Below are 26,834 nucleotides of genomic sequence, written 5' to 3' on the forward strand. Positions count from 1 at the left end.
CCCAAATTTCCTATCTCAAAAAATTAGCATATTTCATTCGACCAATAAAAGAAAAGTGTTTTTAAAACAAAAAAAGTCAACCTTCAAATAATTATGTTCAGTTATGCACTCAATACTTGATCGGGAATCCTTTTGCAGAAATAACTGCTTCAATGCGGCGTGGCATGGAGGCAATCAGCCTGTGGCACTGCTCAGGTGTTATGGAGGCCCAGGATGCTTCGATAGCGGCCTTAAGCTCATCCAGAGTGTTGGGTCTTGCTTCTCTCAACTTTCTATTCACAATATCCCACAGATTCTCTATGGGGTTCAGGTCAGGAGAGTTGGCAGGCCAATTGAGCAAAGTAATACCATGGTCAGTAAACCATTTACCAGTGGTTTTGGCACTGTGAGCAGGTGCCAGGTTGTGCTGAAAAATGAAATCTTCATCTCCATAAAGCTTTTCAGCAGATGGAAGCATGAAGTGCTCCAGAATCTCCTGATAGCTAGCTGCATTGACCCTGCCCTTGATAAAACACAGTGGGCCAACACCAGCAACTGAAATGGCACCCAAGACCATCACTGACTGTGGGTACTTGACACTGGACTTCAGGCATTTTGGCATTTCCCTCACCCCAGTCTTACTCCAGACTCTGGCACCTTGAATGACATGTAAAAGTTGCTTTCATCCGAAAAAAGTACTTTGGACAACTGAGCAACAGTCCAGTGCTGCTTCTCTGTAGCCCAGGTCAGGTGCTTCTGCCTCTGTTTCTGGTTCAAAAGTGGGCTCATGCTTCCATCTGCTGAAAAGCTTTATGGAGATGAAGATTTCATTTTTCAGCACCACCTGGCACCTGCGCACAGTGCAAAAACCACTGGTAAATGGTTTACTGACCATTGTATTACTGTGCTTAACTGGCCTGCTAACTCTCCTGACCTGAACCCCATAGAGAATCTGTGGGATATTGTGAAGAGATAGTTGAGAGACGCAAGACCCAACACTCTGGATGAGCTTAAGGCCTCTATCGAAGCATCCTGCGCCTCCATAACACCTGAGCAGTGCCACAGGCTGATTGCCTCCATGCCACGCCGCATTGAAGCAGTCATTTCTGAAAAAGGATTCCCGACCAAGTATTGAGTGCATAACTGAACATAATTATTTGAAGGTTGACTTTTTTTGTTTTAAAAACACTTTTCTTTTATTGGTCGGATGAAATATGGTAATTTTTTGAGATAGGAAATTTGGGTTTTCATGAGCTGTATGCCAAAATCATCAATATTGAAACAATAAAAGGCTTGAACTACTTCAGATGTGTGTATTTGAATCTAAAATATATGAAAGTCTAATGTTTATCAGTACATTACAGAAAATAATGAACTTTATCACAATATGCTAATTTTTTGAGAAGATCGTACAAAAGCAATGTTTCTCTCTCAAAACAGAGAGTTTGCTGCTCGTATGGCCCAGATGGACAAGACTCAGGGAGCGGAACTTCTGCTGGAAGCTGAGAGCTCTGCGGACAAGATTATTAGCCACGGCATACAGGGCATCTGTGACCTGGTGCTTCATGATCTGAAGGTAAGCCACCTCCACATATATCTGATCTCCTCTCTGTATCTTTGCATTGCCTTACATTGCGTTTAGCAGAATAACTGATATCTTGTGAAACTTTCCCACATGACAGCCGTTTTCCCAGAAGCTCCTGGGCCGCCGGTGGCTGAGTACTTCAGATGCCTGTGACGGGATTGTTTCAGGGCTGTCGGAAAGAGCGACAATTCTGCGCAGGCTGAGCCAAGGTCCCTATCAGGTGAGCTGCCATCCCAGCATCTTCTGAGTCCAAATCATACATGTCAAACTCCACCCCACGGACCAAATCTGGCCCCCAAGTGGTTTCCCTCTCCTCTGATGCTTCTCTCTGTCAATCTCTTCATTGGCTACCAAAGGATCCAGTTCACTCTTAACTCTAACTTACAAAGCTCTCCACAATCCCTCTCCCCTGTACATCTCCTCACTAGTTTCCAGATACCAACCCAACCGCAATCTCAGATCTGCACATGAGCTTCTTCTAACCTCCTCTAGAATTACCTCCTTGCACTTATGTATACAAGATTTCTTATGTGCTTCACCCCTCCTCTGGAATGCCCTTCCAAACCACATCAGTCACTCTCCGACTTTTAAAATCTTTAAAGAGAACCCGAGGTGGGGTTCTGACAATGCTATCTACACACAGAGACTGGGTCTGCCTATACAGCCCAGCCCCTGTTGCTATCCAGATCCCCCCCAAGTTCCCCCTGCGCTCCGCTATCCCCCATAAATCACAGCCGCGCTGTGCGGGCTGTGTTTACCTCTGTACTGTCAGTCTCAGCGCTCCTGACCCCCCCCCCCCCCCCCCCCGCATAGCTCCGGTCCCCGCCCGCATCTCTTCCCTCCAATCAGCGGGGAGGGAAGGGAGGCGGGCGGGACCAGAGCTATGCAGGAGGCGGGGGGAGCGGCGAGACTGACACTATAGAGGTAAACACAGCCCGCACAGCGCGGCTGTGATTTATGGGGGATAGCAGAGAGCAGGGGAAACTTAGGGGGGATCGAAATAGCAACAGAGGCTGGGCAGTATAGGCAGACCCAGCCTCTGTGTGTGAATTGAATTGTCAGAACCCCACCTCGGGTTCTCTTTAAGAACGAACCTACAGTCCCTATCTCGTTCGTTAACCAGGGACTACCTGTATATCATTGTATTATTAGGTGCCCATGTTTGTTTCTCACTCTGTACAGTGCCCCAGGAATATGTTGGTACTTTATAAGTGAATAATAATATTTGTCTGCAATTAGGTGGTAAAGGTCTGCAGCTCTTACCTGAGTCATATCAGAATATAGTGATGCTCAGGGCCAGTTTTACACTTATTCTTTGCGTTGCGGTGGGTATGTAATGCTCCTGCCGCATCCTGCTGCAACGCCAAAAAATACACAAACGTATGACCTGCAGCAGAGTGCGCCGGTTATATGCATAGCCCCGCCCCCGCTCACTGACGTGCTCCCAGCTGGGCAGGGCAGGAAGTACATCACTGGGATTCCCGTCAGACCGGGGTGTTTACACTACGTGTCTCACCCATAGACTCCCATCACCCCAAGCACTGTGCGTTATGTGCAGTGCTTGCGTTAACGTGCTGCTGCCCTTGCATCGGCTCGGATACTTCCGGCGCACCGCAAGAGACCGCAGTAATTGTGAAAGTCTCCATAGACTTTCATTGCTTTTATGGCTCCTTGGGTAGCACAATGCAGGTTTACCCTGCAAGTGCAAAAGGGGGGCCTAAAGGTTTGGGAATTGGCGTTTCTGCATCACACGCAGCACCAACAGCAAAATCTAATTCATGGATCCCCAAACTTTTTCGGTCAAGGGCCAGGTCAACATACTTCAGACTGCTGGAGGGCCGGAACATACATAAAATTATGTTGAAAAACATTACATTGAATCTAGGTATTGATTCCCTTCCAGTCACGCCCGAAGGAGACCTCCCAGCAGCAGCCATTCAGTCATGCGGCGCCCGAAGAACGTCTTTGTGCACCAGACAGTGAAGCATACTCAGGTGACAACCTGCCATCCAGTTGGACAGCAATGTCACCTGATGCAGAATTGATATTGGAAGCCAGCAAATGACTGCTCACTGGCTTCTACAGTATGTGGATGGGTGGCGCCAGCACTGCTCTTCTATATGTGGGCCACCGATATTTAAAGGTGCAGTGGGCCACATCTATAAATTATACATTATGTGTTTGGGGGCCAGTGAAAAAGCTTTGAGGGGCCGCATTTGGCCCGTGGGCCTTAGTTTGAGGACCACTGATCTAATCCATAAAACTCCCGGCACAGTTATTAGTATCTCACTGCAGGTGCTGCACAGGATTACAACCACAGTAATACGATAAACATTCAGCAACCTCAGTGTGGTCTGATGTGACCCAGGGAAGAGTCGGACGTTTCTACCAACTCAATGTCAGATAACACAGCTTCAGGTTACTGATTATGTACATCCGTTACCTCAGCGTGTAAGATATGCTGTCCTGTCCCATTGCAGGCAGCCATCTCAGAGCTCCATCGCAGGGTCCTCCTGGAGTATGTCCGTCCTCTGATCCAGGGGAAACTGTCCTGCACCAGTTCCAAGACCAGAAGGAAAGTGGCCGCCAAGCTGAGGGAGGAGGCGAGGCAGCTGGGACAGATATTCAGCAAGCTGGTGAGTGACCGGCGTCTACAAACGTGCGCACTGATCTCTTTCCATCTCTGTGTGCACTGATATCTTTCCATCTAGGTGCGCACTGATCTCCTTCCATCTCTGTGCGCACTGATCTCCTTCCATCTCTGTGCGCACTGATCTCCTTCCATCTCTGTGCGCACTGATCTCCTTCCATCTCTGTGCGCACTGATCTCCTTCCACCTCTGTGCGCACTGATCTCCTTCCACCTCTGTGCGCACTGATCTCCTTCCACCTCTGTGCGCACTGATCTCCTTCCACCTCTGTGCGCACTGATCTCCTTCCATCTAAGTGCGCACTGATCTCCTTCCATCTAAGTGCGCACTGATCTCTTTCCATCTCTGTGTGCACTGATATCTTTCCATCTAGGTGCGCACTGATCTCCTTCCACCTCTGTGCGCACTGATCTCCTTCCACCTCTGTGCGCACTGATCTCCTTCCACCTCTGTGCGCACTGATCTCCTTCCACCTCTGTGCGCACTGATCTCCTTCCATCTAAGTGCGCACTGATCTCCTTCCATCTAAGTGCGCACTGATCTCCTTCCACCTCTGTGCGCACTGATCTCCTTCCATCTAGGTGCGCACTGATCTCCTTCCATCTAGGTGCGCACTGATCTCCTTCCACCTCTTTGCGCACTGATCTTCTTCCACCTCTGTGCGCACTGATATCCTTCCACCTCTGTGCGCACTGATATCCTTCCGTCTCTGTGCGCACTGATATCCTTCCGTCTCTGTGCGCACTGATATCCTTCCACCTCTGTGCGCACTGATCTCCTTCCACCTCTGTGCGCACTAATATCCTTCTATCTCATGTGCATACACATCTCATCATTCACTATCCATATAAACTAATGGCTCATTATCCATCATCCAGCTCACTGGTACCGTGTTTCCCATAAAGTAAGACATCCCCTGAGAATAAGACCTAGCAGGAATTTCAAGAATGCTTCACATGACACCAGCAAGTGTATCCACACGGGTCGTTTTTTTTTTATCAATCGAGCAGCTGATGGCTCAATTGATCATTTCCGACATGTCCGATTGCCCGCTGGATTGATTCCGCGCTCGATACCCGCTGGCAGGACAATAGCGGAAACCAAGCGGAAGATAAGAAGCGCCCGCTGGGACGAGTGGGAATCGATCCGGGCGGCCGCAGGGACGCTCCGGCATCGAGCCGCTGGCTCGATGCCGGCGCAAAATATAGCCGTGTATGCCCGGCATCACTCACATGATCAGCAGAATCAATTTCTTGTGAGAGCCAATATGTGTAAACCACAAGCTCTGTGTATGTTGCACGTGTTTCAGCATGGCATACAATACAGTATGTACATTTTGTATAGGAAAACTACCAGTGTTTGCCCCAAAATAAGACATCCTCTGAAAATAAGCCCTAGCACATATTTTAGAGCAAAAATTAACATAAGACAGTGTCTTATTTTTCGGGGAAACACGGTATGTCACCACCCACCATACATGTACAATAACGTCTCACTACCCACCACCCATATACACTGCCTTGCAAAAAGTATTCACCCCAGTGGCTGGATAGTGTACTGCCTCTGACACCTGTTCAGTAAGCCAGCACCTATTCAGTACGAGTCCTTGGGCAACACTCCATAACACTGCTACTGCCTATAGAGCGCGTCCTAGTGGCTGCAGCTCTGGCACTTTGAGTCTGCCAGGAGAAAAGCGCAATATAAATGTTATTTGTCTTGTCTTTTACATGGGGCCCAAGCACTATATTAACCACTTCACAACGGAGGGGTTTTACCCCTGAAGCACCAGCGCAATTTGTACATTGCAGCGCTGCTTCCATTCATTTTTTACTGTGATATGATTGGTTATTGGGGACTGGGGTCCCCATAACCAATCATTGCACTGCAGAGCGGGGGTGTGTGCGCGCGCGCGCGGGTCGCGGGGGCGCGCGATCGCGCGCTACACGTTTGTTTACATTAATGTGTTATCAATGGAGACTGCTTCTGTTTGAAGCAGCCTCCATTGTGTCCGCAATCGGCGCGTCTAATTGGATTTAGGAACGCTTGTTCCTAACATCCAATTAGTCACCTGCTGTGCTGGCTGGCTGGAGTGTGCGCGCGAGGTCCCCGCCCACTCCCAGCCAGTAAACAAATAAGTGCGCCTTTCTCCGTCCCTGGGGGTGAAGCAGTGCGCAGAGGGACGGAGAAATTTAGCACTGGGGGGTCAAGTGGTTAATATGGAGCCCACAAATTCTACCAAGGACAGCTGCAGTGTCAGGGAGGCGTATTTAGAGTAAGGAAACAGTTTGTTAAGGATCACCACTATGCAATGCACATGTAGAGGTGTCCACTACCAGCATACAATCAAGAAAAACTTAATAAGATGGATAAAGTAGGCCCTGATGGGCCCCTCTGGTCCAGGGCCCCCTACTGCCTATTGCTACACCACTGATTCACCCCCTTGGCTTTGTACCTATTTTGGTACATTCCAAAGTGTAATTTTAATAGTTCTTAATCTAATTTTGTATGTGGTGGATCTAGTCCTGGTGCAACCATAAGCTTTCAAGAGTCACATAATCAGCAAAATGAAGTCCAGCTGTGTGAAATCTAAGTGTCACATGATCAGTCTGTAGAAACACAGCTTTTCAGAAAGGTCCCAGAGGCTTCAGCACCACTAAGCAAGAGGCATCACACCATGAAGACCAAGGAGCTCCCCAAACAAGCCAGGTACAAAGAGGCATCAGACCATGAAGACCAAGGAGCTCTCCAAACAAGTCAGGTACAAAGAGGCATCATACCATGAAGACCAAGGAGCTCTCCAAACAAATCGGGTACAAAGAGGCATCACATCACGAAGACCAAGGAGCTCACCAAACAAGCCAGGTACAAAGAGGCATCACATCATGAAGACCAAGGAGCTCTCCAAACAAGCCAGGTACAAAGAAGCATCACAACATGAAGACCAAGGAGCTCTCCAAACAAGCCAGGTACAAAGAGGCATCACATCATAAAGACCAAGGAGCTCTCCAAACAAGACAGGTACAAAGAGGCATCACACTGTTAAGACAAATGGGGCTCTCCAAACAAGCCAGGTACAAAGAGGCATCACATCATGAAGACCAAGGAGCTCTCCTAACAAGCCAGGTACAAAGAGGCATCACACCATGAAGACCAAGGAGCTCTCCAAACAAGTCGGGTACAAAGAGGCATCACACCATGAAGACCAAGGAGCTCTCCAAACAAGTCGGGTCCAAGAGGCATCACACCATGAAGACCAAGGAGCTCTCCAAACAAGCCAGGTACAAAGAGGCATCACACCATGAAGACCAAGGAGCTCTCCAAACAAGCCAGGTACAAAGAGACATCACACCATGAAGACCAGAGAGCTCTCCAAACAAGCCAGGTACAAAGAGGCATCACACCATGAAGACCAAGGAGCTCTCCAAACAAGCCAGGTACAAAGAGACATCACACCATGAAGACCAGAGAGCTCTCCAAACAAGCCAGGTACAAAGAGGCATCACACCATGAAGACCAAGGAGCTCTCCAAACAAGCCAGGTACAAAGAGGCAACACAACATGAAGACCAAGGAGCTCACCAAACAAGTCAGGTACAAAGACGCATCACACCATGAAGACCAGAGAGCTCTCCAAACAAGCCAGGTACAAAGAGGCATCACACCATGAAGACCAAGGAGCTCTCCAAATAAGCCAGGTACAAACAGGCATCACAACATGAAGACCAAGGAGCTCTCCAAACAAGTCAGGTACAAAGAGGCATCACACCATGAAGACCAAGGAGCTCTCCAAAAAAGCCAGGTACAAAGAGGCAACACAACATGAAGACCAAGGAGCTCACCAAACAAGTCAGGTACAAAGACGCATCACACCATGAAGACCAGAGAGCTCTCCAAACAAGCCAGGTACAAAGAGGCATCACACCATGAAGACCAAGGAGCTCTCCAAACAAGCCAGGTACAAAGAGGCAACACAACATGAAGACCAAGGAGCTCACCAAACAAGTCAGGTACAAAGACGCATCACACCATGAAGACCAGAGAGCTCTCCAAACAAGCCAGGTACAAAGAGGCATCACACCATGAAGACCAAGGAGCTCTCCAAATAAGCCAGGTACAAACAGGCATCACAACATGAAGACCAAGGAGCTCTCCAAACAAGTCAGGTACAAAGAGGCATCACACCATGAAGACCAAGGAGCTCTCCAAAAAAGCCAGGTACAAAGCGGCATCACACCATGAAGACCAAGGAGCTCTCCAAACAAGCCAGGTACAAAGAGGCATCACATCATGAAGACCAAGGAGCTCTCCAAACAAGTCAGGTACAAAGAGGCATCACATCATGAAGACCAAGGAGCTCTCCAAACAAGACAGGTACAAAGAGGCATCACACTGTGAAGACAAATGGGGCTCTCCAAACAAGCCAGGTACAAAGAGGCATCACATCATGAAGACCAAGGAGCTCTCCTAACAAGCCAGGAACAAACAGGCATCACAACATGAAGACCAAGGAGCTCTCCAAACAAGTCGGGTCCAAGTGGCATCACACCATGAAGACCAAGGAGCTCTCCAAACAAGACAGGTACAAAGAGGCATCACATTATGAAGACCAAGGAGCTCTCCAAACAAGTCAGGTACAAGAGACATCACACCATGAAGACCAATGAGCTCTCCAAACAAGCCAGGTACAAAGAGGCATCACACCATGAAGACCAAGGAGCTCTCCAAACAAGCCAGGTACAAAGAGGCATCACACCATGAAGACCAAGGAGCTCTCCAAACAAGCCAGGTACAAAGAGGCATCACATCATGAAGACCAAGGAGCTCTCCAAACAAGCCAGGTACAAAGAGGCATCACATCATGAAGACCAAGGAGCTCTCCAAACAAGCCAGGTACAAAGAGGCATCACATCATGAAGACCAAGGAGCTCTCCTAACAAGCCAGGTACAAACAGGCATCACAACATGAAGACCAAGGAGCTCTCCAAACAAGCCAGGTACAAAGAGGCATCACATCATGAAGAAACAAAAAGCTCTCCAAACAAGCCAGGTACAAAGGGGCATCACATCATGAAGACCAAGGAGCTCTCCAAACAAGTCGGGTACAAAGAGGCATCACACCATGAAGACCAAGGAGCTCTCCAAACAAGCCATGTACAAAGAGGCATCACACCACGAAGACCAAGGAACTCTCCAAACAAGTTAGGGACAAAGTGGTTGAGAGGTACAAGTCAGGGTTGGGTTAAAAAACAAATATCCAAAGGTTTGAATATACCCTGGAGCACCATCAACTCAATCATCTTCTAATAGAAACAACATGGTACCACAAGAAAGAGAGGGTCGTCCATCAAAACTCATAGAGCAGGCAAGGAAGGCATAATTCAGAGAGGCAGCACAGAGACCAAAGGTAACCCTGCAGGAGTTGCAGAGTTCCACAACAGAGACTGGAGTATCTGTCCATAGGATCATAATAAGCTGTAGAGCTGGGCTTTATGGAAGAGTGGTCAGAAAAAAAGCAACTGTATAGCACTGAAAATAAGTAGGCAGATTTTGAGTTTGTCAAAAGGCATGTGGGCAACTCCCCTGTTTTAAGGAAGATGCTCTGGTCAGATGAGAATAAAATTTAACTTTTTGGCCACCAAGGAAATGCTATGTCTGGCACAAACCCAACACATCCCATCACCCCAAGAACACCATCGCTACAATGAAAGATGGTGGTGGTAGCATCATGCTGTAGGGACATATTTTAGCAACAGGGATTGGAAAACTGTTTGAGGGAAAGATGGATGTTGCTGGATACGGGAATATTCTTGAGAAAAATCTGTCAGTCTGTCAGTGATTTGAGACTGGAACGGGGGTTCCCTTTCCAGCAGGACAATAACCCGAAGCATACTGCTCAAGCAACACTTGAGTGATTTAAAGTGAACCAGAGACGAAGCACCCCCATGTATTTTACCATATATATCAGTGGAAACATTAAAGAAAACACCTACCCTGCTCTCCGTTTCATTCTTCACTGCTCAGCTTGCTTGTTACCAGCCCTGATAAAATCCCCAACTGAGCATTCAGTCTGGCTTTGCTTAGGAATCATTATAGCCGAGTCTGTCTTCTCTGATGTCTTTTCAAGCCCAAGACTGCCCCCTTCTGGCTCTGCTATAATGACTCAGCTATAGTGATTCCTGAGCAAAGCCAGACTGAATGCTCAGTCTGGGATTTTATCAGGGCTGATAACAAGCAGGCTGAGCTGTGAAGGATGAAGCAGAGAGCAGGGTAGGTGTTTTCTCTAATGTTCCCACTGATATATATGGTAACATACATGAGGGTGGGCTTCAGCTCTAGTTCGTTTTAAGGGGAAATATTTACATTGTTGGAATGGCCTATCCATAGTCCAGACTTCAATCCAATAGAGAATCTGTGGGCAAACTTGAAGATTGCTGTTCACAAGTTAAAAACCATCCAACACGAAGGAGGTTTGGCCTGAGGAGTAGGCAAAAATCCTAGTGGAAAGATGCGGCAAGCTCATAAAGACTTATCCAAAGTTATTCCTGTAAGTAATTTCCTCCACGAATTACTTTTTTTTGGGGGGAGGGTGGTGAGAGGGTTCGGGGGGGGGGGGGGGGGGGCATGGGGATTTGAATGGTTATGCACGCTGACGTTTTCAGATTATTTTTTTTGTCCTATTACCTAATAATACCTTCCCTTGTCCCCTCCTATCATCCCACTAATACCACATTCATCCGACCCTCACCTCTCATTCTTCCTCTATCACTATCTTGCTTTATTGTCACCCTCTCACCCCTCCCACCATTTACTGTAATCCCTAAACATACTCCCTCCCTGATCACATTTTCACCTTCACCTCACTCGTTCCTCAGGAATCTCCACAGACCACCATGGAGCAGGTTATCCCTCGTCTCACAGAGATTCTGGTCCTGGAAGATATCCCATCCATCCAGATGGAGGTGGGGATGCTGGTGTCAGACTTCCCAGACTTCAGGTCAGTAAGACCGCTGCATTTAGCTGCCTGTCCACCCCACTATGCTTATGTATAAACACACACCTGGGTTCAGAAATGATAAGAGAGTAAGCCATCTACGACAGATGAAGGTTCAGGCAAATTAAAGGAATACTATCGATTCACATATATTTTTCAATTGACACAGGAATTGTTTGGGAAGTGCTGCTAAGTACTGGTGTATACATTTTAGTAGCAACTTCTTTGTTTACTGTTAGCAAAATACTTTCAAAGTCTACTGACGCCAAAACTGACAGCTGACTGAGCCATGAGGAGAGGGTATATTCCCCTCACACTTGATCAGTTAACTCTATGTGTAGCTCTGTGTGTGACAGAGAAGAGAGCTCCCAACAGCTGTAGCTCCTGTGTCCTGGGTTTCTGACTGAAGTGTCTAAAGAGAGCAGAGGAAATGTAACTAATTGTCACAGCTTTTCATACTGTTTTTGCTTTCAGAGTTTGATATGTTTGATATTTGCTTTCTGTAGTCTGATATGCAACCCTGGCTGTGCAATGAAGCAGACACCCCTTCTGCAATTGATTTGTCCCAATATAGCTAAATCCTACCCTCAATAAATTACAGTTTTTGCCTCTGATATTTAACATGAAAAGTAGGAAAATGTTTACACAGCTACTTAGACATTATTTGCACACTGTCATTTTAGAACACTTGGGTATCGATAGTATTACTTTAATAGACAGAAATATACTGCTGACAATTAGTGATGGTCAGGTGACAGATACTGTATGTAAGTCTCTGATTTGCTAGTCATGATCATGTGATAAAGCAGGATGTGATCCCAGCAAATCAGAGCTCTGCAAATCTATCAGCTGATCAAACAAATCACATGCTTCTCCATGACTTCTCCTAGGCATGACTAGGGATGCTCATTCGGATTCCACGGAAACGTAATTTCCGCATTTCCGATCGGAAATTGCATTTCTGCATCGGAATTTGGAAATCGGTAATACAAGTGCGGTAGACGGATTTTCGCGGAAATCGCGGAAATTTCTGCCGACTTTAACAATGATATTCTCAAAAACGACAAGGTCTTTTTGAAAGATTTTTTTTCCTCTTGAATTAACTTACCCTGAAAGTGTGGCGTTTTTACCACTTATGGGGTCTTTGCTATTAACCTTTAAAGACGGCGGCTTTGGACTGTAATGTAAAATGCGGAAAATCTGCATTACCGATATGCGGTAATTTTAAGCCAATCAGAAGACTCCGAACGAAAAAGCTAATCAGAAAATTCTGAAATTTCCGCCTAAATCCCCATTATCTGATTGGTTTATTCATTCTGAGTCTTCTGATTGGCATAAAATTACTGCATATCAGGTAACGCAGATTCTCTGCATTTTACATTACAGTCAATGGCCGCCGACTTTAGAGGTTAATAGCAAAGACCCCATAGGTGTGAAACACCAAATTTTCAGGGTATGTTAAGCAGAAGAATGGGAACAAGAGGACATTTTTTTTATCAAAAAGACCTTGCAGTTTGTGAGAAAATCAATGTTAAAGTCGTCGGAAATTTCAGCGAAAATCCACATCGGAACGCGGAAATCGGTAGCGGAAAGTGGAATTGGTAGCGGTAATCGGCAATGGTGGCAAGCAGATTTTCCATGGAAATTGGCCTGTACGATCATCCCTGGACACGACCATCACTACTGGAAATTTTTGCATCAAATTACAGACCACATAAGACAATTTCCATCACGAACCATCTCTTGGCTGGGTTTACTTTCCAATGTCCCTCTCGGTCTATGGCCAGTTTGTGTGAGATCCCATTTAACCTACCAATATGTTTTTGGGATGTTAGAACTTAAAGGACCACTATCCCGAAAATCAACAAATTTAAAATACATGTAAACACATACAAATAATAAGTACCTTTCTTGCAGAGTAAAATGAGCCATAAATGACTTTTCTCCTATGCTCCTGTCACTTACAGTAGGTAGTAGAAAATCTGACAGAACCGACAGGTTTTCAACTAGCCCATTTCCTTATAGGGGATTCTCAGGGTTTTGTTCATTTTCAAAAACACTTAGTGAATGGCAGTTGCTCCTTTCAACTGCTAAAAAAACCTAGCAGGGAGGTTGGCCAGCATCATTGTTTAAATGCTTTTCAGGGAATGTCTTTAGAGAATAAGAGCCTTGCTGAGAATACCCCATGAAGAGATGGGCTAGTCCAGGCTAGTCGAGTACACGCGCAGACGCAGTGGCCATACCCTTGGCTGAGTCACCGAAAACGAAACTAAAACCTTACCCCAGGTAAGTTAAAGTGAACCTCCAGACTAAAAATCTACTCAGCAGCACTAAAAAGACTTGGCGTTTCACAGCATCAGGTTTTTCTTACCCAAGCCTCATTTTTAGCTGCACAGAAGCTAAGCTCCACCCCATCCTCTGAGGCCGTGCAAAGCATGATGGGATTTCTGATATTGTTGTTCTCGTTGCCTAGCGCGCGCAACTGGTAGGGGTGATGATCAGGACACAGGACAGTTGGAACTGTGTCTCATGCTCCCTGTCACCTCCTTTCAACCAAAAAGATGGCTGCCCCCATGAAATCACAAACATCTTTTAAAACAGGGTGGGTAAGAGATTATATTACCTATCTATTTTAATTAACATAACTAATGTAACTTAAAGACAGTATGTTTGTTTAGGCTGAAGTTCCTCTTTAAAATCTTTTTTCTCTGTTCAGTTTAGGTTCCCTTTAAGCCATGTAAAGACAACTGACTCTGCTGACCAAAATGATTGTAATGGCTTTGGCCAAAAGTCTGCTGGCAGCCAGCGACAGTTCCTGAACAATGGGCTTGGCTGAGAAGCACGTCCTGCAGAGAGGGGAGGGGGAAGGAAGAAGGCTCATGCTCCCATAGGGCCATAAAAGATGCTAGTATACTACTTCCTCTCCGTTAATCACTTGTGAAGCCCCATCTGCAGTATCGGAGATTTTAGCATCACATTACAGGAAGGACATATAAGTGTTTACAAAGGATACATAAATAGCCAATTATTATTAATATTTATATAGCGCCAACATCTCCTGCAGCGCTGTACAGAGTATATAGTCATGTCACTTAACAGTCCCTCAGAGGGGCTCACAATTTAATCCCTGCCATTGTCATATGTCTATTAGGGCTGATCGGAACAGCTGAATTCCGATTTCGTCGAAATTTCGTGTACCGCATGCGAAAACCGAGTTTCGTGTTCCGAATTTTCGTGTTCCGAGTGCATTTCTATTGAATTAAATAGTGTTAACTTCTGCGGTTAATTGTAAAGCCCCCGTACATGCTATCATCACCAAATTTGGCATGTATGTTAGGCAGATGAGTAGGAACATGGTAAAAAAAAAAATTGTGAAAAGAGCTTATAGTTTTTGAGCAAATCGATTTCAAAATTTCATAAGAAAAATGTTTTTTAAACTGTGTAAAATGACACTGCTGCAGAGCAGGTTACTGCATTCCGAGTTCTGTATACATATTGTATACATTTCATGAAAACAGACAGCGTGGGGTCCCCCCTCCCAAGCCTCCTTAACCCCTTGTCCCCCATGCAGGCTGGGATAGCCAGAATGCGGAGTCCAGGCCACGTGGGGCTTCGCACCCTGAGCTATACCAGCCCGCATGGTCCATGGTATGGGGGGGCTCTGGAGGAGAGGGGTGGCCAACCTCCCCCTCTCCCCCAGAGCCCTTGTCCAATCCATGGACAAGGGGCTCTTCCCCACCTCCGGTGCCCCAGGAGGAGGTGGGGGCCGCCGACGTCCTGGGGGGTTCATGGTGCCATCCGGGGTTCCCCTTTAACAAGCGGACCCCGGAAGCCGCCCCCTCCCCAGGAGAAATGAGTATAGGGGTACACGGTACCCCTTACCCATTTCAGCAGAGCTAAAAAAAGAAATAAAAACGACAACGAAAAAAGTCCTTTATTGTTCTAAATTAACCAGGGATACTTACCTTGCAATAATCTCACGCCAGTAACCTCAGGAGTGGTCCCACGCCAGTATCCTCTTATGACATCCCACCACCCTCCCACCCTGACGAACTCCCACCACTGAATGGTCACAGTCAGCCTCTGCATCTGTATAGCAGAGGCTGAGAACACGAAAATTTTGCCTTTAAAACAAGAAATTTCGGCAAACAGTGATGCAATCAAAATGGCCACTGGGAAATCCCCGATCGCTGGAGGCCACACTAGAGTGGCGAAACCAGTGATTTTTCACATAGATGGTGGGTCCAGGTGACCAGAGCAGGAGGTGCCCTAATCCCCTGGACTCACCCATTCATGTGAAATAACGCGTATTCTGACACTCTGAGGTGGCCTCCGGGGAACGGGGATTCCCCAGCAGCCATTTTGTTTATGACACTGTTTGCCGAAAATTCTTGTTTTAGCAAACAATTTTCGTGTTTCTAGCTTATGCAATACAGATTGCAGAGGCTGTCCACAGCCATTCATCCCCAGGAGTTCTGCAGGATCAGCAGGTGCGCGGGACCTCCTAAGAGAATAGAGGGGGGCACAGCGCAGGAAGGTGGGAAAGTGGGCACAGAGTGGCGGGGAGGGGGGGAAGCCTCCCCTCCCTCACCTAGCCCCCCCCCCCCCCCTTGCGCACTCCCCCCCCCCACCTCCAGAATTCCAGCCAGCCAGCGGAACGGCTTACCGAGAGCGATAGCTCTGTGTGCCGCTGGTCTGGTATTCTGCACTGACACTGTCCAATCACGCTCTCGCAGTACTTCCTGTGAGAGCGTAATTGGACAATGCAATGTAGGAGACCAGACCAGCAGCGGCACACAGAGCTCTTCTCTCGGTAAGTGATTCCCGCTCGCTGCCAAGTTTCCAAGTTTAGGTAGGCAGGTATATAGGTGTCCCCAGTATAGATATACCCAGGTCTATAGGTGTCCCCAGTTTAGGTAGGCAGGTCACCAGTTAGTGGGGGCCCCCATGCTGGAAGGGGGGGCAGTGGGCACAGAGTGGCGGGGAGGAGTGGAAGCCTTCCCCCCTCCCTCACCTAGGGTCCCCCTTCCGTGCTCCCCCTCCAAAATTGCAGCCAGCAGCGGCAGCGAGCGGGACTCACTTACCGAGAGAAGAGCTCTGTGTGCCGCTGCTGGTCTGGTCTCCTGCATTGCATTGTCCAATTACGCTCTCACAGGAAGTACTGCGAGAGCGTGATTGGACAGTGTCAGTGCAGAATACCAGACCAGCGGCACACAGAGCTATCGCTCTCGGTAAGCCGTTCCGCTGGCTGGCTGGAATTCTGGAGGTGGGGGGGGAGTGCGCAAGGGGGGGGCCCTAGGTGAGGGAGGGGAGGCTTTCCCCCTCCCCGCCGCTCTGTGCCCACTTTCCCACCTTCCTGCGCTGTGCCCCCCTCTATCCTCTTAGGAGGTCCCGCGCACCTGCTGATCCTGCAGAACTCCTGGGGATGAATGGCTGTAGACAGCCTCTGCAATCTGTATTGCATAAACTAGAAACACGAAAATTGTTTGCTAAAACAAGAATTTTCGGCAAACAGTGTCATAAACAAAATGGCTGCTGGGGAATCCCCGTTCCCCGGAGGCCACCTCAGAGTGTCAGAATACGCGTTATTTCACATGAATAGGTGGGTCCAGGGGATTAGGGCACCTCCTGCTCTGGTCACCTGGACCCACCATCTATGTGAAAAATCACTGGTTTCGCCACTCTAGTGTGGCCTCCAGCGATCGGGGATTTCCCAGTGGCCATTTTGATTGCATCACTGTTTGCCGAAATTTCTTGTTTTAAAGGCAAAATTTTCGTGTTCTCAGCCTCTGCTATACAGATGCAGAGGCTGACTGTGACCATTCAGTGGTGGGAGTTCGTCAGTGTGGGAGGGTGGTGAGATGTCCTAAGAGGATACTGGCGTGGGACCACTCCTGAGGTTACTGGCGTGAGATTATCCCAAGGTAAGTATCCCTGGTTAATTTAGAACAATAAAGGACTTTTTTCGTTGTCGTGTTTTTATTTCTTTTTTTAACTCTGCTGAAATGGGTAAGGGGTACCGTGTACCCCTATACTCATCTCTCCTGGGGAGGGGGCGGCTTCCAGGGTCCGCTTGTTAAAGGGGAACCCCGGACGGCACCATGAACCCCCCAGGACGTCGGCGGCCCCCACCTCCTCCTGGGGCACCGGAGGTGGGGAAGAGCCCCTTATCCATGGATTGGACAAGGGCTCTGGGGGAGAGGGGGAGGTTGGCCGCCCCTCTCCTCCAGAGCCCCCCCATACCATGGACCATGCGGGCTGGTATAGCTCAGGGTGTGAAGCCCCACATGGCCGGGACTCTGCATTCTGGCTATCCCAGCCTGCATGGGGGACAAGGGGTTAAGGAGGCTTGGGAGGGGGGACCCCACGCTGTCTGTTTTCATGAAATGTATACAATATGTATACAGAACTCGGAATGCAGTAACCTGCTCTGCAGCAGTGTCATTTTACACAGTTTAAAAATCATTTTTCCTATGAAACTTTAAAATCGTTTATTTCAAATACTATAATCTCTTTTCACAAATTTTTTTTTTTACCATGTTCCTACTCATCTGCTTAATATACATGCCAAATTTGGTGATGATAGCATGTAAGGGGGCTTCACAATTCACCACGGAATTTAGCACAGTTGACTTCAATGTAAACACGAATTCGGTACTCGGAATTGCAGAATTTTCGAGTTTCGAGTGCTTACTCGGAACTGCCAAATTCCGATGGCAAACTCGAAATTCGGAATCCGAGAGCTCAGCCCTAATGTCTATGTATGTATTGTGTAGTGTATGTATCATAGTCTAATTTAGGGGGAAGCTATTCAATTTATCTGTATGTTTTGGGGATATGGGATGAAACCGGAGTGCCCAGAGGAAACCCACACAGATACGTGGAGAACATACAAACTCTATGCAGATAGTGCCCTGGCTGGGATTGGAACTGGCGATCCAGCTCTGCAAATCGAGAGTTTTAACCACTACGCCACCGTGTTGCCCAACACATGGCCAATATAATTAAGGGCCTTTTTCCACTGCACAGCTAAATCGCAAATCGCTAGTGATTTTTTTGGGGGGGACAAACTGGGCTTATTAGTTTTGAAAAAGAGATGACTAAAGCTAAATACAATATTTTTGGTCATAAACAATTAAAACGTCTAACTGAGCAAAAGTCGTGTTGTCACATGCTCCCTGCTCACCCCACGACTGACCTGCGAACAACTTTTCATGATCCGAAATGGATGTTCTTTGGCCGATGTCATGTATGATGTCAATCGTAATGTCAACCACGGCGCCTTCAGCAGCAGGGATGATCAATGAGATGCAAATATTTCCAAGTTCATTCAAGATTATGCACATTTTTATACCAGATTTTTGTCAACCGGAATGTTGTATTTTATGGTCAGAAAGACCTCAACATAAATAACTTTGTATATCTCGATACCTCCAGACAACATCACTGGAGAATGAACCTGCCTCCCCTTAACCAGGTGAATCCACCAACAGAGAGATCAGTAGCTGAGAACAGAGTAGTATTCATATTAGAAAACATATCTCAAAGGTTTCCTAAAAGTGTATCAAGGTGTTCGAGAGTCATCCTAATGGCTTATATACACGTGCAACTTTTCCGCCGAACTAAAGTCTAAACTTGGTCTGTTGGACGATAGTTGGGCATGTGTATGCGTGACAAACGACTACACGAGTGACTGATAACAGGTGGTTTGCACGATCCAACAGGCAGATCAACTCACACGACTGTTAGGCTGATATCGTGCAGCTGGCCGCGTGTGTAGAAGTCGTTTGAACGACTTGTACTTGTTTTGAATGCGGTAAAATCGTACAGTCTGTCGTTTCGCTTGCGTGCGCCGTATGCAAATGAGTTGGTTGTTCAGTTGGTTGATGCATGGAAATACAAGCCACGCATTCGCTTGGTCATGGGATCTGTCATGTCATTGGGTTGGTTGTGCTGAAAAGTTGCATGTGCGTACGAGCCTTTACTCTAAAAAGCTTGCGTTAGCCTTTGTCCTCTTCCTCCCATCACTTGATATGCTATCAGTGCTCTCGCAGGTCCACCTAATCCGGCTCTTGTCTTTTTCCTGTCTGTAAATACACAAGCCCAGCTTCTCTACTTCTGAGAAAAATTCCAGCACTATCTCTTCCTCCACCCAGCTGTGACCCCTCTCTCCTGTTTTTCAGGAAACGTCATCTGTCCTCCCTCCTGGATGTCCGAGGCTTCTGGGACCCAAGTGCCAGGCAGCAGATTTTGGGTGTCCTCCACGACTTAGAAGGGGCAGATGCTCTTTCTGTGTGTCGAAGGGCTCCGGGTTTCTTCTCTGACATTTCCATCACAAGGGACAATCACTGCATCAATGTCAGCTTCTCGAGAGTCTCCCAGTTTGGCCGCAGAACCTTAAGTCGCCTCAGCAGACGAGAAAGAAGCACATCAAACCACTCCGGGGGTGGCTTGCCACCAGTAGAGGAGGACACACAGCTTTAGAAGAAGCTTCCTTGTAGAATTTTCCATGTTGGGGTCTGCTTATAATGATGGGACTCAATCAAGGTGGCAGAAACCCGAGGGTGGCAAAATGCAAAGAATCCACTGGAGATAAACATTTTTCTAGCGTTAAATATGGACACTCAAGTCATAATAATGTGTCTACAGCAGCTGGAGACAGAAGATCCCTCAGGATAGAGTAAGGGGTTTAGGGATAGACTGGAAATAGTGGACTTTAATTATTTCAGGAAAGAGTAGCGTTGTAGGACCAAAGGTGACCACTGAGCATGGTCATGTTTGACCCCCAAAACATGGCTGACTGATCTGGTGCACGGAGGGTTCTGTGAATGTCTCCGCATTTGGTAATATCTGTCAATGAAGGCTTTGCCTTCTGTGTGTACATTAAGTATATATTATTGAAACAGAATAATAATAAATATTAATTTAACACCACCCAGAACTCCATCTTCTGTTGACAAAACACATGCTGATACTACTGCTGTCTGCTGGACAAGTGGTAACTTAATCTTAAGAATTGAATAGAGGAACTGGGCTACCACCGCTGTCCCGACACATCCCCAGCTTAAAGGATACCCGAACTGACACGTGACATGATGAGATAGACATGTGTATGTACAATGCCAGGTGCACAAATAACTATGCTTTGTTCCTTTGTTTCTTTCTCTGCCTGAAAGAGTTAAATATCAGGTGTGTAAGTGGCTGACTCGATCCTGACTCAGACAGGAAGTGACTACAGTGTGACCCACACTGATAAGAAATTCCCCTTTTTATCTCTTTCTTGCTCTCAGAAGCCATTTTCTGCTAGGAAAGTGTATTATATAGTTGAAATTTCTTATTAGTGAAGGTCACACTGTAGTCACTTCCTGTCTGAGTCAGGACTGAGTCAGCCACTTGCATACCTGATATTCAACTCTTTCAGGCAGAGAAAGAAAAAAAGGAACACAACATAGTGATTTGTGTGCTAGGCACTGTACATACACATGTCTATCTCATCATGTCACATGTCAGTGTGGGTATCCTTTAAGTCCCTTATAACAGGACACTGGGCAATTTTCCATAATTTCAGAATTAATTGTATTATTCCTTCCAGGTCTGATCCTAATCCCACCTGATCCTGACTTCTTCTATGCTGTACTGAGTTCCCCAAAAGCGTCGGTGGCTGTAGGGTACAGCTGGGGTGCCTTAGTGCAGTCTGTAGAGTAGCTTACTATTGGTGGTCTGTACATTAGCTACCATGTGATAGGAAGTTTTGGGGGTACCTAAATGTGGTCTGCAAAGCAGCATCCTTGTTTAGTAGCTGTAGGGAAAAGCGGGTGAGCAACCCAGTGTGATGTCTAAAGCAGCATGCTGGAGAAAATGGTTGTCTACAGAGTAGCTTCTTCATGGTTGTGGTGTTTGTAGGAGGCAGAAGGTTGAAGGAACACCTTAGTGAGGTCTGCAGTGCAAGATCCTGGTAGTGATGCCTGTAGCGGAAGGGTGAGAGAGGGACCTTGGTGTGGTGGATATGGTGGTTGTAAGAAACAGGAGGGGGAGGGGGCACCTTTATGTGGTCTGCAGAGTAGATTCTTTATGGTGGTAGATTCTTTATGGTGGTGGTGGTTGTAGGAAACAGAAGGGTGAAGGGATATCTTAGTGAGGTCTACAGAGCAGCATCCTGGTGGAAGGGTGGAGGCAGGAGAGGTTAGAGTTCATCACCAAAGTATGCGACTAACAGGCCCCTACAGCGTTCTCTAGGAATGTGTGCTTCATCCTATTTCCTTCTCTGTGTTTAGTAATTTTAGCCACTCTGTCTTGAAGTTGATAAATCATGAAACTGTCAAATAAGGCTAGCTCATTGAACTCTCCATACTGCCACCTTCTGTGTCACTATAAAAAAATAATATCCATGGCTCAGCAGGGTCCATAGTGTTGCAAAAATGGGAGCTTGCAGGCCACAGTCAGAGATGCCCGTGTAGCCTACAAGAACAATTTCAGAATTCTCTACCCTTTAGGTCAGGGCTTTTCAGTCTGTGGTACGCATACCACCAGTGGTACTTTACTGTTGGCCAGGTGGTATGCGACAGGTTTGCCTGCTACTTAATTGCCCGCCTGCTCTTGTCCTGGTCCTGCCTCCATGAAGCTGGGCTCCCCCTCGCTTGCTCCTTACTGTGCTGCCCTGAATACTTCAGACCTCAGCCAGGCAAGTGGTGCACATTGATGGCACATATACTTCAAATATAGGAAGTGACATCACTGCTCGCCTCTTGTATTTGAAGTATACGTGCCATCATTGTGCACCGTTCCCCTGGCTGTCTCTTCACTGCTACCGGGTTACCACTGATCTGAGGTCTGAGCGACAGAGGTGCTCAGCGATTTCGTACCCTCCAAAAATGTTTGCCTGATGAAGCGGAATTGTGACCCGTGAAACGCGTTGCAACTTTGGAGCTTTCAATAAAAAGTTACTTTATACTGTATGTAACGTCCCATTGTCCGGTCTTTCTTTCTACGAGGGAGGTGAGTCCACCAACTTCCTCTTTTAAACAGTTTTTAATCGATTTTACTCTACTCACGCCTCTGTGTTACTGATTTACAAATTGTCTAGTCCACCCTTGATGGAGGGGTGTATCCTCATTCCTTCCTATCTGCAGAAAGCGACTTCTTAAACCTGAGCGGGGTCAGGTTATAATTCTCCCCACCCACGTTTGTGAGTATAACCATTACTTTGTTGTACACCTGACTAATGGTCACTGAGATACTACACTATTTTGGGCTCTCGGTTTCCTTTTGTCTCCTTCAAGCTGAGGTCTGAGCTATTCCACAGGGCAGCACAGTGAGGAGCGAGCGAGGGGAAGTCCAACTTTGTGGTGAGTCACTGTCCAGCTCACTGGTGGTGAGGGGAGGCTACATATATTGAAGCAGGGGGGGATGGAGGAACTGGAAAAGCTACCGTACCTATATTGCCAATCTACCTTCAGATTTCCAATAATGGCAATCTGTAGGCTAGCAATCTTATTTTAAGACTTTTCCCTACCAATGCCTCTGCCTTTTCTCCTCCCATGTGCCCCCATTTTCTTAAAGTGTACCTGTAAGAAAAAAGTGCCCCGGGGGGGTACTTACCTCGGGAGGGGGAAGCGTCTGGATCCTAAAGAGGCTTTCACCTTCCTCCTCAGTAGAAGGGATCCAGTGATGGGATCCCCCAAAGATCTCCTTGTCAGGGCTTGTAGGCGTTTGCGCATGCGCAGTAGCAACTCTCCGCTCAGGTTCTGACAGAAGCAGCCGAGCCGGAGTGGGTCCACTCTACTGTGGAGGCACACAGCTCTCCGCTCAGGCTCTTACAGAAGCAGCCGAGCCGGAGTGGGTCCACTCTACTGCAGAGGCACACAGCTCTCCGCTCAGGCTCTTACAGAAGCAGCCGAGCCGGAGTGGGTCCACTCTACTGCGGAGGCGTACACAGCTCTCCGCTCAGGCTCTTACAGAAGCAGCCGAGCCGGAGTGGGTCCACTCTACTGCGGAGGCACACAGCTCTCCGCTCAGGCTCTTACAGAAGCAGCCGAGCCGGAGTGGGTCCACTCTACTGCGGAGGCACACAGCTCTCCGCTCAGGCTCTTACAGAAGCAGCCGAGCCGGAGTGGGTCCACTCTACTGCAAAGGCACACAGCTCTCCGCTCAGGCTCTTACAGAAGCAGCCGAGCCGGAGTGGGTCCACTCTACTGCGGAGGCACACAGCTCTCCGCTCAGGCTCTAACAGAAGCAGCCCAGCCGGAGTGGGTCCACTCTAATGCGGAGGCACACTGGTGGTACTTGAACATTTTCAGGTGATAGAAGTGGTACAATTGGTGAGAAGGTTGAAAAGCCCTGCTATAGGTCAGTCCTCTGTTCACATTGGTGTGGCTATACATGGATTTCCCAGCAACCTGTACAATGTTAAATTCAAGGATGTGTAGGCGCTCCCAAACAATTACCAAGTCCCAAAGTCACTATGAACTCAATGACTCCTCTTCATAAACCAATAAATACAGATCCATCAGTATCATGTGAAATAATTGTTCACCAGATCTGAACGCTGACCGATGACAGACCAGCAACAAACGTTTTATGCATCAGAGCATTTCCTTCAGATCCACACATGGATGTTTAGGATGTCCTCGAAAAACCAAACAATTGCTTATGGTGTAGTATTACTGAATAGAGATGTCCGCGAACGGTTCCCGAACCGTTCGCAGGCGAACATCTCCCCCTGTGCTACTTCCGGGTCGCTATGACCTGGAGTAGTACGTCTGCGCTGGCCCGGCTGTTGCCGGACACTTTCTGCGCATGTGCTTGACGTCATGAGTGACATCACGCTCATGCGCAGAGAGTGCCCGGCAACAGACGAGCACCGCCGGGCCAGCGCAGGCGTACAACTCAGGGTCATAGCGACCCGGAAGTAGTACAGGGGGGAGATGGCTGTTCTCATTGCAGCTAGAGGTTCACCCGTGAACGGTTCGGGCCATCTCTGTTACTGATTAAGCTTGCATCCTTTCCAACTACCACCATGCAAATAAAAGTTGACTTCTCACCCCGTGTGTTTCCAGTCACCAATACGAGTACAGACCAGCAGATAAATATCTCATTGAAGTTCAGATCTTCCAATCCATTCTCCACAAACACTAGGCTTAAACATCTCTCCTCATAGCGTAATACCGTTTGTTTTACCTATAAAAGTTATAAAAGTGCACTCACATGTAATAAAATCACATGTGCATGTAAAATCATAGATGGCTGCCAGCTTCCTGCACGCTCCGCCCTTAAAGAGAATCTGTATTGTTAAAATCGCACAAAAGTAAACATACCAGTGCGTTAGGGGACATCTCCTCCTATTACCCTCTGTCACAATTTCGCCGCTCCCCGCCACATTAAAAGTGGTTAAAAACAGTTTTAAAAAGTTTGTTTATAAACAAACAAAATGGCCACCAAAACAGGAAGTAGGTTGATGTACAGCATGTCCACACATAGAAAATACATTCATACACAAGCAGGCTGTATACACCCTTCCTTTTGTATCTCAAGAGATCATTGTGTGTTTCTTTCACCCTTCTGCTCTCATGCACTGAAGTTTCAGGCTGCTCTTTTCTTCTTGCAAACAGCTTTGCCCTTGTCTGTAATCCTCAGTATGTGAAAGCCCAGCCAGCTCAGAGGACGATTTATCCAGCTTGTAAAAGATAAGAGAGAAGCTGCTCTAATCTAAATAACACACAGGCAGTGTGCAGAGAGGGGCCTGGAGGGGGGAGATTCATCACAGAACCACAACACTGAAGAACTTGGCAGCCTTCCAGACACAGGCCGACAAGTCTGACAGGGGAAAGATACATTGATTCATTACAGAGACTGTTATAGTAGAAAGTGCTGCAGTAAGCCATAACACATTAGAATAGCTTTTGGAACTTGTAGGATGATAAAAAACAGGATGCAATTTTTGCTACGGAGTCTCTTTAAGTTCCGCCCGACGCGGTTTGTCCAATTGGGCTCATCAGCCCCTCACACTCTCGCTCTCACACTAGTCAATGGAAGTTCAACATGGCACCTCATGGCAGAGAACTCTCTAAGGAGATTAAAAAAAAATTGTTGCCCTACATAAAGATGGCCTAAGCTAAGATTGCCAACACTCTGAAACCAAGGTGCAGAATGGTGGCCAAGACCATACAACGATTTAACAGGACAGCTTCCACTCAGAACAGGCCTCACCATGGTTGACCTAAGAAGTTGAGTACGCATGCATAGCATCATATCCGGAGGTTGTATTTTGCCAATAGATGTATGAGTGCTGACATTGGAGGGGTGGGGTGGTAAGCCTGTCAGTGCTCAGACCATACGCCATACACACGGCATCAAATTGGTCTGCATGGCTGTCATCTCAGAAGGAAGCCTCTTCTAAAGACGATGCAAACAGACAAGCAGACTAAGGACATACGGTAGATTACTGGAACCATATCCTGTGGTCTGGTGAGACCAAGTGAAACTTCTTTGATTCATAATGTGCCAAGCATGTGTGGCGGCAGCCAGGTGTGGAGCACAGAGACAAATGTGTCTTCTCTACAGTGAAGCATGTTGGTGGGAGTGTCATGGTTTGGGGCTGCCTGAGTTCTTCCGGCACTGGGGAGCTACAGCTCATTGAGGGGACCATTAATGCTATTATGCACTGTGACATACTGAATCAGAGCATGATCCTCTTTCTTTGGACACTGGGCTGCAGGTCAGTATTCCTACATGATTACTACTCCAAACACACATCCAAGATGACCCAGTGGTCATCTTGCTAAAGAAACTGAAAGGATGCCAGAACTGAAAGTGATATGGAGGCTGCCATATTTATTTCCTTTTAAGCAATACCAGTTGCCTGGCAGTCCTGCTGATCCTCTGCCTCTAATACTTTTAGCCATAGCCCCTGAACAAGCATGCAGATCAGATGTTCAGATGCAGATGTTCCTGACAAAAATCTGAGAAGATTAGCTGAGTACTTGTTTCAGGTGTGTGATTCAGACACTGCTGATTCATGAAAGATCACCGGGGCTGCCAAGCAACTGGTATTGGAAATAAATATGGCAGTCCCTCACCTTGGTTTCTTTTAAGTGTGAAAAATTAATGCTGTGCTCACAAGAGACTGACTTTTTGGGCAGAATTTTGACATTCTTCACTTAGGAGTATACTCACTTTTGTTGCCAGCGGTTTAGACATTAATGGCTGTGTGTTGAGTTATTTGTCCGGGACAGTAAATGTTATACAAGCTTTACACTGACTGCTTTACATTGCATCACAGTGTCGTATATTCAGTGTTGTCCCATGAAAAGATATAAAAACATATTTACTAAAATATGAGAGATGTACTCACTTTTGTGAGATACTGTACACCATTCCACCGGCAACAATAAATACTGACGCTGATATTTTCTGAATGTATATGACTGATAACAGTCTCTATGGCCTGATAAATGCGCTACACGCCTACTTCACCCCCCAGGGATTGATATCAGACAATTTAGGGATGACAATGCTTAGAACTCATGGAGAAAGCATGTAGTCAGTTTGATTAGCTAAAAGATTTGTAAGGCTCTAATTTGCTGTGATGATTTCCTGGTTTAACACATGATCATGACCAGCAAATCAGAGCCT

The 26,834-nt window shown here is 47.0% G+C and overlaps 2 protein-coding genes across 2 annotated transcripts in view; one reads left to right on the forward strand and one right to left on the reverse strand.

Annotated features, from left to right (window-relative positions):
* The window catches only part of EXOC3L2 (exocyst complex component 3 like 2), a 69,910-nt gene extending 49,772 nt beyond the window's left edge, over nucleotides 1-20,138 (forward strand). The window contains exons 9-13 of the mRNA XM_068249270.1: nucleotides 1,420-1,555; nucleotides 1,662-1,784; nucleotides 4,045-4,200; nucleotides 11,086-11,207; nucleotides 19,388-20,138. Of these exons, the coding sequence (XP_068105371.1) occupies nucleotides 1,420-1,555; nucleotides 1,662-1,784; nucleotides 4,045-4,200; nucleotides 11,086-11,207; nucleotides 19,388-19,688 (838 nt within the window). The 3' untranslated portion in view covers nucleotides 19,689-20,138. The remainder of the gene's footprint in view (nucleotides 1-1,419; nucleotides 1,556-1,661; nucleotides 1,785-4,044; nucleotides 4,201-11,085; nucleotides 11,208-19,387) is intronic.
* Nucleotides 1-26,834, reverse strand: part of LOC137528659 (RNA-binding protein Nova-2-like) — a 271,521-nt gene that overhangs the window by 181,005 nt on the left and 63,682 nt on the right. The window lies entirely within an intron of this gene.

Source organism: Hyperolius riggenbachi, chromosome 8, assembly GCF_040937935.1.
Source record: "Hyperolius riggenbachi isolate aHypRig1 chromosome 8, aHypRig1.pri, whole genome shotgun sequence".
NCBI lineage: Eukaryota > Metazoa > Chordata > Amphibia > Anura > Hyperoliidae > Hyperolius > Hyperolius riggenbachi.